We start from the raw sequence: 16050 nt of genomic DNA on the forward strand, positions 1-16050 counted from the left end.
TCTAACTTCAGGAACTACCTGAAGTTCTCTTCAATTTACTGTAAGTTTCATGAACAATAATTCCTTCTCTTTTCTTAAGCCAATTTGGGTTTTTGTCACTTGTAATGGAAATTTCTGACTAATATATTCTCTGTGGTCTTAAAAATCAATATTGCTTTACGTTGGGTTCTATATACACTGTATAAATGGTCTGGGTTCAGTCCTATGCTTTGTGTTTTATCACAGAGATAGGTGGATTAGCAATGTTGAAAGTTCATTTTTTAGCAGAAAGGTAAAATTCTGTACAGGCTATCAACTGGCATGTTTTTGTGGGAATAGAAGCCACCTATCCATTGTAAAGAATATCACTTTTTTGATGGAATAATGTAGAAAGAAGACATAGGCTATCCAAGGAATATGGAGCATTAACTTTTAGGTTTCTTCTTTTTTTTTTTTTTTAATGTGTATACACTATAGAACCAGGTTACTGGAGCAACGAAACATATAGCACATTTAGAAGCTGCTCTTATTTCTTAAAGATCTTTAAGTTACATTAACCATATTCCAAAGCCTCCTTTCCTCAGTCTGGGAAGGAAAAGCAGAAAAGTTCCTATTACCTTTTCTATTTGTTTTTGATATTATTCTCTTTGTGATGATACGTAGGTTTTGGCTATTTCCAGGGCAGATTTTCAAAGCTGGAACAGGTATATACTCAAGCACATTTCTCAACACTAAACAATTAAAAGAATAGAATTCAATCCTTGGATGATTCTAGATGGCTCTAAAGAAGAGGAAACATCTCAATGTTCAGAGTTTGTATAGATTTGTAATGTAGAGACCCATCTGCCTATGGGCTTGAGGGTCCATCAGAGTGTCAGTAAGCAAGGGCCCGGATCTGTTTGGAACTCTCTGATAAAGTGGTAGAGCAGACTTTCTGGGAGAGGTCCCTTGGTCGGGAGGCTGCATGATGGGCTTGAAGACTTGGGGTATTTATTATCAATGTGCTCTTAGGGAGGTTGTACCACTGTTCACTACTACCTCCTGTTTATATAAAAGTGCCCATTTCTTATTTCTTGATCTAAAACTGAACATTAGATTTTGTTTAAAAACTTTTAGATATCAGGTTCCTGGGTGGCTCAGTCAGTTGTCTGCCTTTGGCTCAGGTGATGATCCCAGGATCCTGGGATCAAGTCCCAGCCCCCACTGGGCTCCCTGCTCAGCAGGAGTCTGCTTCTCCCTCGCCCTGCTCTTGTGCTCATTCTCTCTATCTCACTCTCAAATAAATAGGTAAAATCTTTTAAAAAAATAAGAAATAAAATCTTCGAGATATAAGGTAATATCTTTTAAATCTCATTTAAATATCTTTGCCAACTTGGGAGGACAGAAATGTATGTTTTGCTTTCCATATCATTTCGCTTACTAGGGAATTTGAACTTTATTTTCCTTAATGTGGATTTTGAATTTTTGCCTTTCTCTCCTTGTGTAGATTGCCCACTTGAGCCCTTTATCTACTTTTTAGAAGGTTCATCTTACTATGGATGACTTGTAAGCAGTTTTATATATTGATCATATTGGCCTTTTGTTGTCAGAGTTACAAATATCATTTCTGCCTTCCCGGTTGACCTTTAACTTTAGATTTTTAAAAAGACTTATTTATTTATTTGAGAGAGAGAGAGACAGAAAGAGAGAGAGAGAGAGAACAGGGGGAGGGGCAAAGGGAAAGGGAGAGAGAATCCTCAAGCAGACTCCCTGCTGAGTACAGAGCCTGATGCGGGGCTCGATCCCAGGACCCTGAGATCATGACTGGAGCTGAAGGCAGAGGCTTAACCCACTGAGCCACCCAGGCGCCCTAACTTTAGATTTTGATGCATGAACATTTGTGAGTTTTTGTGAATTAGACTTATTAAGGTTTTTCCTTTGTCTTATTTTCTCTTTGATTTTATATTTAAAATAATTTCTTCACCCTGAGATGAGGCACATAGTCATCTATATATTTTTCCAAAGAAATCTTTACTATTTTTTTTCTAACACATGATTTTTGATTTAAAAACCATGATAGTAGAGATGAAGAGAATGTTTGAGAAATAACCATGAGGAACACTATCCTTTCAAGAAGTTAAGAACTTTTCTCATTTAAATTTTCTCTGAACTCTTTTATGATTTTTTAAAATTTAATTTTGAATCAGGAATTTATTTTTGCCATTTTATGTGAGGTTAGAACCCTACTCCAACTTAATTTTTAAAAATTGTTGGCTAATTATTTCTAACTTTATTTAATGAGAAATATATATTTCTTCCACTGCCTTGAAATTTACGTATCTATCATTTTGTCAGATTCCTATGTTGTGTGGATTTGCTTCTGGACATTGTATTTAGTTTAGCAAATTCATACACCATTCTTGGGGTTCAACCACTTCAACACCTCACATTCCAGTCCATTAATTGTTTTGGTTATTTTCAATTTAAAATAATTGAAGCACTCACAGAATAGTCTGGGTTCAGCTCTTTTGTTTGGGCTGGTTTCTTGGTTTCATTTTTATTTTCTTCTTAGGTTATTAGTCTAATCAGTTTTCTATTTGTTTCAATTTTCTATGTCCCAGAAAATTGGCCATTGCAACCATATTTAAAAAAAGATACAGCTTACTAGATGTTGTATTTTCTTAAAAAAAAATCTAATCAGTATCTGTATTTTTTATAACATTGTGCATGTATATTTTCTTTCCCTCATACAGAGATAGTCTTGCTCAAGTTAGAGATTTTTAAAATAAAAACATAAATTTTAGTATGTATGTTTCCAAATTTAGTTTTTCTATTTGTAAATATATATTAATTCTGTGTCTCTGCCTTTTAAAGGCTTAGTTTTTATTTTTGTATCTCATATTCTAAGTGATTAGCTCATTAGTATTATTTTATTCTTATTTAATAATAAAAAACTAAAGTTATATGAATACCTTTTTTTTTTTTTTTTGCCAATTACAGCTTTGGCAATATCTAACATGTTTTGGTAAGTTGTGTTTTTTCCCAAATAGTCTATAATTTCAATTTACTATTTACTTTTTGACCAAAGAGTTATTGTAGAGTGATTTTTGAAAGTTCCAAGACATATTTTTAGATTATTTTTTTAAAAATATTTTTATTTATTTATTTGACAGACAAAGATCACAAGTAGGCAGAGAGGCAGGCAGAGAGAGAGGAGGAAGCAGGCTCCCTGCTGAGCAGAGAACCCGATGCAGAGAGCTTGATCCCAGGACCCTGGGATCATGACCTGAGCCGAAGGCAGAGGCTTTAACCCACTGAGCCACCCAGGCGCCCCTATTTGTTATTATTATTATTTTTCTTTTTAGAGAGAGAGAGAATGAACAATCGGGGAGGAGGGTGAGAAGGAGAGAGGGAGAAACAGTTTCTGGGCTGAGCAGGGAGCCTGATGTGGGGCTTGATCCCAGGACCCTAAGGTCACAGATGCCTAACCAACTGAGCCACCCAGGTGCCCCACAAGCAGACATAGTTTTAACATTTAAACTTTTCTTACTAGTTCTTAATTTAATAGTGATCACAGAAAGTGTATATCTTCTGTCCTTGAATTATATTGAGGGTTTCTTTGAGTCAATACATAATCATTTTTTATAAATATTCCAGATGTATTGGAAAAGCAGATATATTCTCTAATAGACTAAAAGTTTAATATGTATCTAATAAAATCAACCTTTATATTTTGTTTTTCAAATTTTATCTTTATACTTTTTGCTTACTTGAACTCTCAAAGACTAAAAATAATCTCTCATTACTGTTCTGTTTCTGTCAATTTTCTATATATTTCTGGCAGTTTTATTTCTATATTTCAGTGATATATCATGTAAGTACTAAGATTTATGACTACTTAAACTTCACTGTGAATTTTTTAATCAATATGAAACTGATTGGATTTTTTAATCAAGATAATACAACTTTTTTGTTTTGAGTTTTTCTTTGATAATGTTTTGACTCCATTTTTGTTACTGTTTATCATACAGAGACATGTCTTTTTATACTTTCCTTTGTCAATTTTATATCAAGTGCTTAGCCTAACCTCTCTGTGGGGTCTTAATGTTTTCCTGTCAGTTTTCATAGCATTTTACATATGAAAGATATCAATCCTTTGCCTCTTTCTTATAAATATTGTTTTTAATCTGTTTGAATTATAATCCTTAATTTTTATGTTGTAGAATTCTTTTTGGATCTAACCTATTACTGTTTCTCTAGGAGATTTGTTTTGTTGCTTTTACACTTAGAATATACTTTTTCATATTCTTTTATTTTTTAATGTGAATTTGATAACTTTTAAATTCATATGCATTTTATTTTGGTATATGGTAAACTATAGACCTAAATAAATTTTTTTCCAACCAGGTATCCAAAGATTTTGTCATTATTTATTAATTAACTCTCCTTCTAACTGATGTGAAACGCTGTTTTTGATAGATACTAAAAATTGGCTTGCTCAAGTTTCATTCCAGCCTCTGAATGAGTTTTCCTGCCAATGTGGGAAATAGGAAAACTACTTTTCTGGGCTCTCTTATGGCTAAGGTTCAGATGAATTTTGGTTCAGCCAATCAGATGTGCCAACACAGCACTAACTTTTGGAATCACATTAATGGAAGAAAAGGGAAAGACATCTATTTTGCTAGCACAAATTATGGCAGAGGCAGGATAGTCTTATAGTCAGCAGATTTCTGACAGAGCAGCCTCCAACAGTGTCCATGGTAGCTTTTATGATCATCATAGGAACTCTGTTAGCTGTAGGGTTGGGGAATTATTTTTGGAAGCTAAGCCCAGAGTTTACTTCTTCAGCCTTTCCAAGTATTTTGTAATATCTGATAACAAATCACTTCCTGGTTCATCTAGAGAGAATGGTTTCTGTTATCTGCAATAGAACCCTACGTAGTATAATGATTTTATCAAACATTTGAGGAAACTGCTCATCATCTGGGCTGGGGGTCCAGGTTGGGCTCTTGATAATAAGCTCACTATAATGGTTACAAATAATTCTAAGATTTAAGGTAGAAATTTTTTAAAATTTAAATTCAAGTTAGTTAACATATAGTGTCTTATTAGTTTCAGTGGTAGAATTTAGTGATTCATCATTTATATACAACACCCAGCGGTATTATATCAAGTGCCCTCCTTAATACCCATCACCCAAATATCCCATCCCCCCACACCTCTCCTCTAGGAACCCTCAGTTTGTTCCCTAGAGTTAAGAATCTCTTATGGTTGAAGTTTTGATAATAAAGTGGGACATTAATTTTCTTTTTGGGGGGGGCATTGATTTTTATTGCTTTATAACTGTATCCACCAAAACTTTTTTCTATTTTAATATCAAATGATTTATGAAAAGCTAACATCAAAGAAGTCTGGATATTTCAATACATATATAATCTGGAGAACGAGCAATGGTCGCCTGAGAAGAGGCTAGGTCCAAGATTATTCCTAATTGCATTCTTTAAGCATAGGAAACTATAAACTGTCAGAGACTGATATAGAACAAAGCCTCCGAGATAATCTTCGATAAGCCCAGCATGTTTCTCTCTTTCTTCCTACATACTTGTAAGAATATTAATCTGAAGCAAGTACAGAGGAGTTTTGATTTTCACTCTGATCTAGCTAATTTGGGCAAAATATTCAACTTCTCTGAGACTCAGGTTTCCATTCCTGTAAGAAGGGAACTAATAACTATTCTGTGAAAATCATTGGTTTTTAACTTAGTGTATGTGCAGGTGTCACATGACCTCCACCATGCCATACAAATATGAATTGACACATTTTCTGTCTTTTATCACCTCTTTTACCTAGCTTCAGCATCAAGACATTCTGCTCTATTTTCTTTATCAAGCTTTGCAGCCATCTCTGATTATTCTTGACCTATCATGAATCTAAAACAGCTACTCATTTGCCTTAGTTATTATCACCCATTTGATCTCCTGGTGAACACCACTAGTCTTTGCAAGATCCTTGCCCTTCTCTTCTCAAGTGGTTTGGACTCAAGACTGAGGGAAACTCTTGTTACATGCTAATTTCCTGTAGCCACTAACGACTCCTCAGGACCTGAAATAGTGCTTAGGAAATAAAGATGGACATTGATTAAAAAATATGAGATTAATTTTGTACACGTTAAACTTTCATTGGACTTTTAAGATGAAATGGTTAATGAAAGCTATGAATTACCAGGCTGTAGGATGCTCCTGAGATTAGAAGCAGTACCATAGATCTGGGCATGAAATACCAAATGGACTCAAAATCCCAGTGGGATTTGAGGGGTGAGGATGTTGGACAGAGAGAACTTGTGAACATTTGACAATGGTTATTAGGTTCATTTGGAAAAATAATTAGGTAACAATGGATATTTTTTAAAAAGAAGAACAAATCAGAGGCTTCGCCTGGCCAAAATGTAAAGCTTGTTATTAAGCTATTTAATCACTTTTGTCCTTTGTGCTTTAGGTATTTTGCTTCCTCATACATAAGATAATTTCATAAGACTTTTGCTAAAGGAAAAAAAAGTATCTCAGACACACACACACACACACACACACACATTGCTTAGTTGTTCCTGTTATGAGAATGATACATGGTCATAGGAAAAGATTTCAAAAGTTCAGAAAAACACAAAGGGAAAACAAACATTTGTTATACAAGCAAATTAATTTCTGGTGCCTATCCTTTGAATTTTTTTATATATACTTTATATTTTTTATTTATAAATTTTCATACAAAATTTAAACATTAACCTCATGTATGTATAATACATGTAACTCATTTTTTCTACTAATTGTATCATGGACATTTTCTCATGATTCTATGGAATTTTTGACCTGTACCTCTAGCAATTACACTTTGACAGTGGGGGACTCTGTTACATGTTCTCCCACCCCCCTTATTTTGTCTTAAAAGATGAACATTTATTTTTCTTCTTAAAAAGAAAAAAGCAGATTTTCAGTTTATGCCAGTAGGTGTCATCCGTTCACACAAAGCACAACCCAAGAAACCTAATGTAATTTGACTTAACCTCCATAATTTCTACCAAATTCCAATGTTGTGTTTTAGCTACCTTTGCCCTGAGGATGCTTGCAAAGCAAGCCAGAAAAAAAAGAAACAGTTTTAAAATGGAATAAATTTCATAAGCTTGAAGTCATTTTACATTCTAAAAATACACTAATTACTGGAAGAAGTTATTAAAATCTTACTCTGAGTAGCCACTCAAGAAAGGTCAATGATATTGTCATGTTTTCAGAAAAAGAGGGTCACAAATCTTGATCTTTTTTTTTTTTGGTTAAGATTTTATTTATTTATTTGACAGAGAGATCACAAGTAAGCAGAGAGGCAGGCAGAGAGAGAGGAGGAAGCAGGCTCTTGGCTGAGCAGAGAGCCCGGTGTGGGGCTCGATCCCAGGACCCTGGGATCATGACCTGAGCCGAAGGCAGAGGCATTAACCCACTGAGCCACCCAGGCGCCCCACAAATCTTGATCTTATGTGCAAAATTTGAGATGTGTCAAAATATAATAAAGTATTTTTAAAATATCAGAAACTTATGGAAAAAGTCATGAAATTTAAACATTATAATAATTAGATCACTTGGTAGCATGTAATAGTTCTTAAGAGCTTTCATGTCCATCAGCTTTTGGTCCTCACAATAACCCCTAAGGTTATAGAAAATAAATTTCTGTTCAGAGAAGTTAGGTATCTTGCTCAAGGCCTCACAGCTGGTAAATGATGAAGCGAGGTCTAGAACAAGAGTCTTCTGACTTTATATGCATATTTATGTATTGCCAAAAGAGTTATCTTTTATTTTTTATTTTTTTAAAAGATTTTTATTTATTTCTTTGACAGATCACAAGTAGGCAGAGAGGCAGACAGAGAAAGACAGGAAGCAGGCTCCCTGCTGAGCAGAGAGCCCGATGTGGGGCTCAATCCCAAGACCCTGAGATCATGACCTGAGCTGAAGGCAGAGGCTTAACCCACGGAGTCACCCAGGCACCCCAAAAGAGTTATCTTTTAAAACAGAGGTTAAAAATTGATAGTTCATGGGCCAAACTGGATCCTTGAATGTTTTACCTGCCTCCTATTGTGCTGGCTCACACTATATTTTAAATTATTTAAATGAGTTGCAAAATTTAAGAATTGGAATATTTCCCATCAAAACTAGACTTTCCAATCTCTTTGGAAAAATTCAGCAAGTATGGCTCCATTGGACTTTTATTCTATTTTAGCAATGTATAGCTGGATCTAATTGGCTACTTCTCCTTTGTGGTCTCCAATTTGCCCTGGTTTCCTCCCCTCCCTATTGCTTTATACCAGGTCCACTTCATTTATGTCTTCCATCTTCCTGGCCCCTGTATGCGTATAAGCTTGTGAGTCTTTTGAGTTTCAGTCTTTTGGGAAAGATTATGCACTTATTTCAGCAATACCATTATGGTTCGAATCACAGAATCACAGAAGAGACATGGGGCAGATATTTTAACCCATGTAATTTTTTAATTAACAAGACATTATCTGCCTGAACACTGAGGTAAAGTATATAGAAGGAGGAAAGCAGAGAATTGAAGCTTCAGTTCTGGGGAATATCAAGTCAACATTTAGGAGGACAGAAACATGGGAAGAGCTAGCAAAGAGGCTCACACTGGAAGGGGTTTGAGAGAATGTTAAAAAGAAGACAGAAATGATTCTGACCATGTATGGGGACCATGAAGGGGCTGCAGTGAAATGTTTGAAATCAGGAAGCTAAAGAGAGTTTGACTTTAATTCAACACAGAATAGATCAGATTAAGCACATGCAAAGTAGTCTAAAAAAGCATAATGGTTCTTGGTTCTGATTACTCAGTCAGAAATGGGTGCTGCTGTTTCAAGATAAAGTCTGTGTAATATCAACATAAAGTAGTATAGCATCAAATGATTCAGAGAGGTCAAGGAAGGGAAAGAGGATGTTGGTTGGAGTTGGCATTGTAGAGCTCATGGGTGGGCTTAGGGAAAAGAGTTTCAATGGAATGATAGAGACAAAAATTAATCTACAGTGCATTCAAGAATATCTAGGAAGACTAAGTATGGACATCTCCTTCCTAAGAAAGGAGAGAGAGCAAGAGATGACAAGGGTTGCAGGGTCTGAGGAAATGTGTTAATGACTGGAGAGCTCCCAACTCCCTCAATAAAAGGGAAGGAACTATAGTAGGTGGTCCAGGGGCTAAATATGGGACTGAGGGGACCAGAACCCTGGAGAGGCTAAAGGGAATGAGATGCAGGGAGGTGCTTTATGATGTTTTTGTGCAATGGCACCATCACCAGAAGGAAGGCCTTCTTTGCCAAAGTGACTATGTTGGGGTATTTTTGCTAAAAATATAAATAATTCACTTTATAGTTACATCTTACACTGGATGTTTTCACTGTTTATGGAAATGTGCAATTATTTTTCTGGGCTTCATGAATTACTTACTTTTAATTTAGAAACTATTTGGTTGTTAAAACAGACTGTTCTTTTGTTTGATGTTTAGAGATGGACAAAAGGTTGGATAAGAGATAAGTCAGGATGATTATTATATTATTGAATTAATTTCAGTGTGAAATGCAAACATCTTGATAATTTTCTGCCCTCAAATTATGATTCAAAGAGCAAAGTGTTTAATTGGTAGTTATTCCAGAGGTAATATGGTTCCTTCAAAAAATCAAGGATTTTTCAAACATTCATTCATTCAGCAAATAGTGATGGTGGAATTTTTTTTAAATTTAAATTCAAGTTAGTTAACATGTAGTGTCTTATTAGTGCCCCTGACGCTGTGTTAAACATTGACGATATGGATGCAAAGAAGGCATCTTCTTTGGACTTTAGTTATGGAAGTTGTTGGTAGTGAATGAATCAGGAAAGGCATCTTTGATGTATTGATGGGTGTGTAAGCAAAGGCCTGAAGAATGGTAGGATTCTTGATAGAGAAGGGAGGCTGCGGTATTGGGAAGGGAGAGTAAGGACAAGAAGAGGGCTCCTGGCATTTGGAGGAAGGGTAGCTTGGGGAATCTGAAGAACACCATATCATTCAATATGGCTGAGGCATCCATTGCAGAAGGAAGAAAGAGCAGATGTGGCAAGAGATGAAGTTAAACTGGGGGCCTATTGTAAAGCATCTTGTAAGGAGGTTAGGTCTTACCTAAGACTTACAGGAAGCCAACGGAGGGTGCTAAGTAGGGGAGCAAGATGAATTAGATTTACATTTTGTAAAGATTACTTACTCTTGGTGTACTGTGGAGACAGATTGAAATGGGACAAACGTGGGGACAGAGAGATCAGGGGAGAGATGCTGGAGGCCTGATCTAAAGCAATGACACTGGGCAGGCTCCATAGCTCAGTGTTTAGAGCACTGGTCTTGTAAAGCAATGACACTGGCAAGAAAAGAAAAGAAACAAGATGGCTGCAGCCAGGAAGTAGAACAATAGGGTGTACTGGTGAATTTCTGAGGAGCAGAGGGAGCTGACACACAGGTTTCTGGCTGATTCACCGACTGAATGGTGGTACCTCTCAACAATGGAGAGAAGTGAGGAGGAGAAACCATCCTGATTAGGGAGAACACTTCTCTTTCGATGCTTTTCTACCAGAGAATGGCAAACCGAGTTTAGGTGAAGCATGAATAAATTTGCAGGAGCTTTTTAAAAACCCCATTGTTGGAGCTCAGTGTCTCTGGCGTGTGGACTCCTCTACACATGCACATGTTGCTTTCAGTAGGTTTCAAGCAAAGCAAAAGAAAGCTATTCACCTGTGGAACTTCAAAAAAGCAAGCACACAGCACCACCCAGGCTGGTGCCCACAAGGCAAGGAATAATAAACATTCCATTTTTAATGTAACAGACTTTCCATTCCCCACCCTCACCCCAGGCCTCTGCACACACAAATCAAAACCCTCTTAAGTCATGGAATGAAAAAAAGAAAAAAGCAAATATAAAGTGCTTCCTGGGGGCGTGAACGGAAATTGTTGCTCAGTTTATTTTCCAAGCACATGAAAAGTAGTTCTGAATATTTAAAACCACAAGTAACTGCATTCTTAGCTGAGATTTTTGAGAAGAGGCAGCCCAGACAGGATCACTCCCAGGGGTCTTGGACATAAGGCACATTTACATCAGAGCAAGGCCTGTTCCCCTTTAATATCAGTTATCACCAAGTGGCTTACAGAGAATCGTGTTGGTTGGGAAAAAGCAAAGAGATTCAAAACAAATAAGAATATGCATACCCAGTTGAACTAAGGCGAGCCATACCATACATAAAGTGTTTTTCCTCTCCTTGAGATGGAAACACAGCTCCTGAATTTATTAGGAAAACTTTTTTGCATTAGAATATTTTAAAACTTCGTCCGGGACCTAGGTGCACCCTTCTTCCACCAAAATATGAGGCCCCAAATCATGTTACCAGTAATTTCTGACCAGATAAATGAAGACAAGCACATGAGTATAGAGTGGTAATTAAGAGTGTGGAATTCACTTCCATTCCTTTCCTTTTTTTTTTTTTTTTTTTTAAAGGTTTCTTTATCTTAGAGAGAGTGAGCAGGGAGAGGGGCAGAGAGAGGGAGAGAATGGGGATGCTAGTACGGGGCTCCATCCCAGGGACCTGAGCTGAAATCCAGAGTTGGCTGCTTAATGGACTGAGCCCCCCAGACATCCCATGGAACTTGGTTTCTTTGTCTGGGGTTGACCTGATTCCATTACTTATTGGCTGTGTGAGCTTGGACTAATTACTTAATCTCTTTAAGTCTCAGTTTTCTCATTGTGAAATGGGAATAATAGTGAGATCTCTGTCATAGAGCATGGAATGAGATCATTCAAATGAAACACAGTTTTGGCCCGTGGTATGTACTCCATAAATGTTCATTATTAGATTCCTGCCCTAGTGTCCTCTGCAGAACCACAGCTGAGCTCTAGAATTTGTGGTAGCTTTTATCAGATGAAACTAAGAGCTTTCTAGACTTAATTACAGAGCTTGGCCACAACAAGGTTAGAAAAAATCAATTATTCTCCACTGTGTCCTTTTGGCTGGAAAACGACTCCAGTACCATGACCATGGGTCTGGAAGCATTTCCTCTTGATGCTATCAGGGAGTACACCGGAAAGGAAAAGAAGGAAATCAGGGTAAGAGTTTCCCAGGGGTCTTGGTGGGTCAGTATTTCTTGGTCAGGCTAGCTCAACACCTCAACTAGTTTCTTTCACACCCACTACTGAGGCCTAGGAGCCCTAAAAAAAAAAGGTTGGGGAACATCAGAGACTTAGTGGAATCACTGTAGGATCAGCCTCCTACCTTATTTGTGCAACCCCTTGGCTCTGATCCAGGAGCCCCCATTGCTCTCCTAGAGCTTCACACCTGGACTCTGCTTCAGAGGTCATACATTGAACTGAAACCTTGGTTGCCCTGACCTCCTGATCTCAGCTTCTCACCTGGATGTCCCTTCTGCAGACTGACAGTTGGTCTTGCCCTGTTATTCCCCAGAAACCCAACCGGGATCCAGCATCTTGGAACTGGTTCAGACCTTCAGGTGGTTGGCTTGAGAGCCTCTACCCCTTTGGTTATGAGTGAGGACTCTGGAACTAGACTCTCCAAATCCCAGCATTGCCACTCACTATTTGATTTGTGCCAGTACTATACACCTCTCTGCCTCAGTTTTTCTCATCTGTAAAATGGGAGATTAGCAGTCCCCATCTCATAAAATGGTTAGGAGAATTAAATCAAATAATATATGTATAAAACATAATATAAATTCATATACACAAATAATCCAAATTAATATAGTAATATTAGCTATTTCTATTGTTTTATACATATTAAGTATATATGGTTTTACATTTAATTTTATGCATGTTTTACATTAAGATGAATATTCCGTATAAATACATACATACAAATCTACTTATTTATATTATTATTACTATTGTTGTTATTGTCTGTTCTATCTTCCTGCAGAGATGGAGAGATCATGGGTAGGCTTTTCAACTTTCTTGTTTTCATCTGAGGCTATAGGTACAGAATTCATGGTTTCTACAAACTCTGCTGTAATATGCAGGACATTAAAATAGACCCTATCATTTGGAGAATTACAATCTGCAGTGAATGTGATATAAATATTTCTCTGATTCCTACGTCTCTCTTCTTCCAGATACATCTTCATTTCCATTTCTGTAATAATTCCCTTTTTTTCTTGTCCTGTTTCAAAGGGTTTCTATCTCTGGAGCAAATCGTAGAAGATAGAAAGGTATCAAAAAACATGTTATTTATCATGTGGCTATTTTTAGATCCTGTTATCCCCAGTAACTACTGATTCAGTGGAGTAGGGTGGCTTTGAAAATAGGCATTGCCTCTTTCCCTCATTATATTGGAACCAGAATGAGGGTAACGTTTCCCTCTGTTTTCAAAATTTTCAGCAATCCAATGGATTAAACTAAACCCCTGTAAACAGTAATGCCTCTCACATAGTCACTGACATCAATGGAGAGACACCTCCTTGCCTTGATGGTAAGTGTCAACCCTCATAAAACCCACTTCCTTTCCAGCAAATAGAAAACAGTTGAGAACATGAATTCACTGTCAGCTTTGAACACTGGTGAGGACTGCATCTGTTTCTGGCAAACATGAAGTCAGACTTGTGGTATTTCCTTCTCTTCTGCTTCCAAGCTGAAGTCCTAACAGGTAAGTGGCCCATTGATTATTTCTTATTAAATTATTATTCAAGTGAACATTAAGAAAACCCAAAAGGAAAAAAAAAAAATCAGGCACCCCATCGGAGGGCTTTTTTTTGTTGGTTTTTTCCTGTGTTTTGTTTTTTTTTTTTGAAAGTAGAAACAATTGCAGAAGAACCCCAAGCCCTCGGCTCAGGGAATCTGTGTCGCCATGTCACAGTTGATGGCATTGAGTTTGTGTTACTTCCTTTGATACTGTGTTTTTTAAGATGAAGAAAAAATATTTCATCAGACCATTAAAATTTTAAATTACTTGCTAACAGGAGTTACCTGTTAGTGGAGAAAGTAGAAGAGTGGCTTACTCTTCTCAGAGAAAGATGAAAGGCAAAATGACTTGTGTCAACTGAAGGAAAGTAAAATAGTCCTGGCATCTGGGCTGGGAACTCTTTTTGAAGGAGAAAATAAAATGGAAGGGCTTTGAAAAAAAGAATTTTGATTTTAATCTTATCTGGGTGATCTGTTGTCAGAAATGTCCAGGCTGCCACTGAGTTTTGTTTTGTTTTTGTTTTTGACACAAAGTGTCAGGGTCCCTCTAAAAGGCCAGGGAGTAGCGGACCCTGCAAAAAGGCTCCCTAGACCCTGGAGACATTAGAGAAAAGCAAGCCACTATTCTGAAGTCCTCAATTCTTTCTTAGATGGTCTATATCAGACTATTTGAACAATTTAAATAATGTGACCTACAACTAAACTGAAAAATGTGTTTTTGTTTTGCTTTTTACTTGGTACATTTTTGTATTACTTTTTATCTTTCACTCTGAGTCATGTTCTTGAGGTTGGCAAAAGCAAAGTGAAATTGTATTAAACTGGAAAGTTCTATTAACACTAAAAATGAAAGAAGAAATCTAGTAGGTATAATCTTGCCTAGACATAAACTTTGTAGTGGTGCAAGGAAATAGGGTTTACTTTTCTCTCCAAAGAATTAAAACACAAAAGCAGATTGGTCAAATGTTTCATCTTCTGGTAGCTCAAGGTGATTCAAATGCTCTTAAGTAAAGAGGAATGAAGAGTGAACAATTAGAGACTACTTACAAGTTCAAAGTCAGTTTGGGGCGTTACTTGCTTATTTATGCCTTGTCTACAACCCAGTGAAATCTTTTAGCAGCATGAATGACAAATAAATAGTTTTGGAGCTAGCTGATATTCATTTATTCATTCATTCACTTCTCTGTTCATTCACACAACACCAAGCACTTGCCATGCGGGAGGTACGGTGCTAGCTGCTGTGTGTACAATGATGAACAAAACCACATCAGTCCCTGCTCTCAGGAAGCTAACTGAATGGCTGGGAGAGAGACATTTATCGAATAATCTCATGACTTAATGATAATTACAGGCAGAACTCAGAGAATGTAACAAAGAAGCCTCTCTAGCCTGGGCCGGTTTTGGGGTGGGGTTGAGGAGTGGTGTTCATCACTTTTCTGTGGCAATGACACTTAAATTAAGATTTGAAGGGTAAGTGGAATAAATGGGAAGGATAGTGTTTGTGGGGGAGGAAGAACATTACACAAGAGGAGAAGAGGAAGTGCAAAGGACCGGTGGCAGGAGGAAATGAGATAAGGCCAGGGAACTGTAAGATGGTGGGTGTTCCTCAGCACAGAAGGAGATGGGTTTGGGATTGTACAAGATGATGCTGGAAAGAAAAGCAGAAGCCAAGGACCACTTAGACTATATGGGTCATGTAAAGGATTTTGGATTTTTTCCCAAGAACATTGGTATAAGTCATTGAAGAATTTGTACTGCCAGAAGTTACCCCAATATGCTAAACCCATTTAGGCACCTATGGTTGCCGATAGTGTGCTTATTATCAGCTTTAAATTTGAATTAACAATTGTGTTTTTTCTGTGGAAAGATAGATGGAAGGAGAGATCCAACCTAGGTAGAATATTTCAAGTAACTAGACTAAGCTGCTGAAGACATGGTGCTTCTAGAATGATATTCATCATGGGCTCCAATGGAAGAAAACCAATGTTCACTCTCACCACTTAGAAAACTATGCTACATGACAAGTCATTTGTTGGTTTGAGGTATGAGTGACTAAATGGAGATCGTAAATTGCTAACCTTCTCCATGTTCAAAATACCATTAGGATGCATTTATCTAGCACCTACCCATTCTTCAAAGCCTACACCAAGCACCTACAGGGTTTTTTCCTTTGGCATAGTCTTCCAAACTAAGTAGGTTTTCTCAACCCCCCAAAAGGTTAAGCATTCTTACCTTCAGTGGATGTTTGAAGAATCTCAGACCAGGAAAGGCTAAGTGATTTGTTACGTAGTAATTCATGGCAGAATAAAGATTAGAACACAAATGTATCTGACTCCAATACCCGTATGTTCCACATTGCA

The 16050-nt window shown here is 37.1% G+C and overlaps 1 protein-coding gene across 1 annotated transcript in view; it reads left to right on the forward strand.

Moving 5' to 3' along the window:
* Window positions 1–16050, forward strand: part of ICOS (inducible T cell costimulator) — a 55502-nt gene that overhangs the window by 20100 nt on the left and 19352 nt on the right. Inside the window, exon 2 of the mRNA XM_044241393.1 lies at window positions 13523–13658. Coding sequence (XP_044097328.1) covers window positions 13601–13658 — 58 coding nt within the window. The 5' untranslated portion in view covers window positions 13523–13600. The remainder of the gene's footprint in view (window positions 1–13522; window positions 13659–16050) is intronic.

This window comes from Neovison vison, chromosome 3 (assembly GCF_020171115.1).
Source record: "Neovison vison isolate M4711 chromosome 3, ASM_NN_V1, whole genome shotgun sequence".
Taxonomy (NCBI): Eukaryota; Metazoa; Chordata; class Mammalia; order Carnivora; family Mustelidae; genus Neogale; species Neogale vison.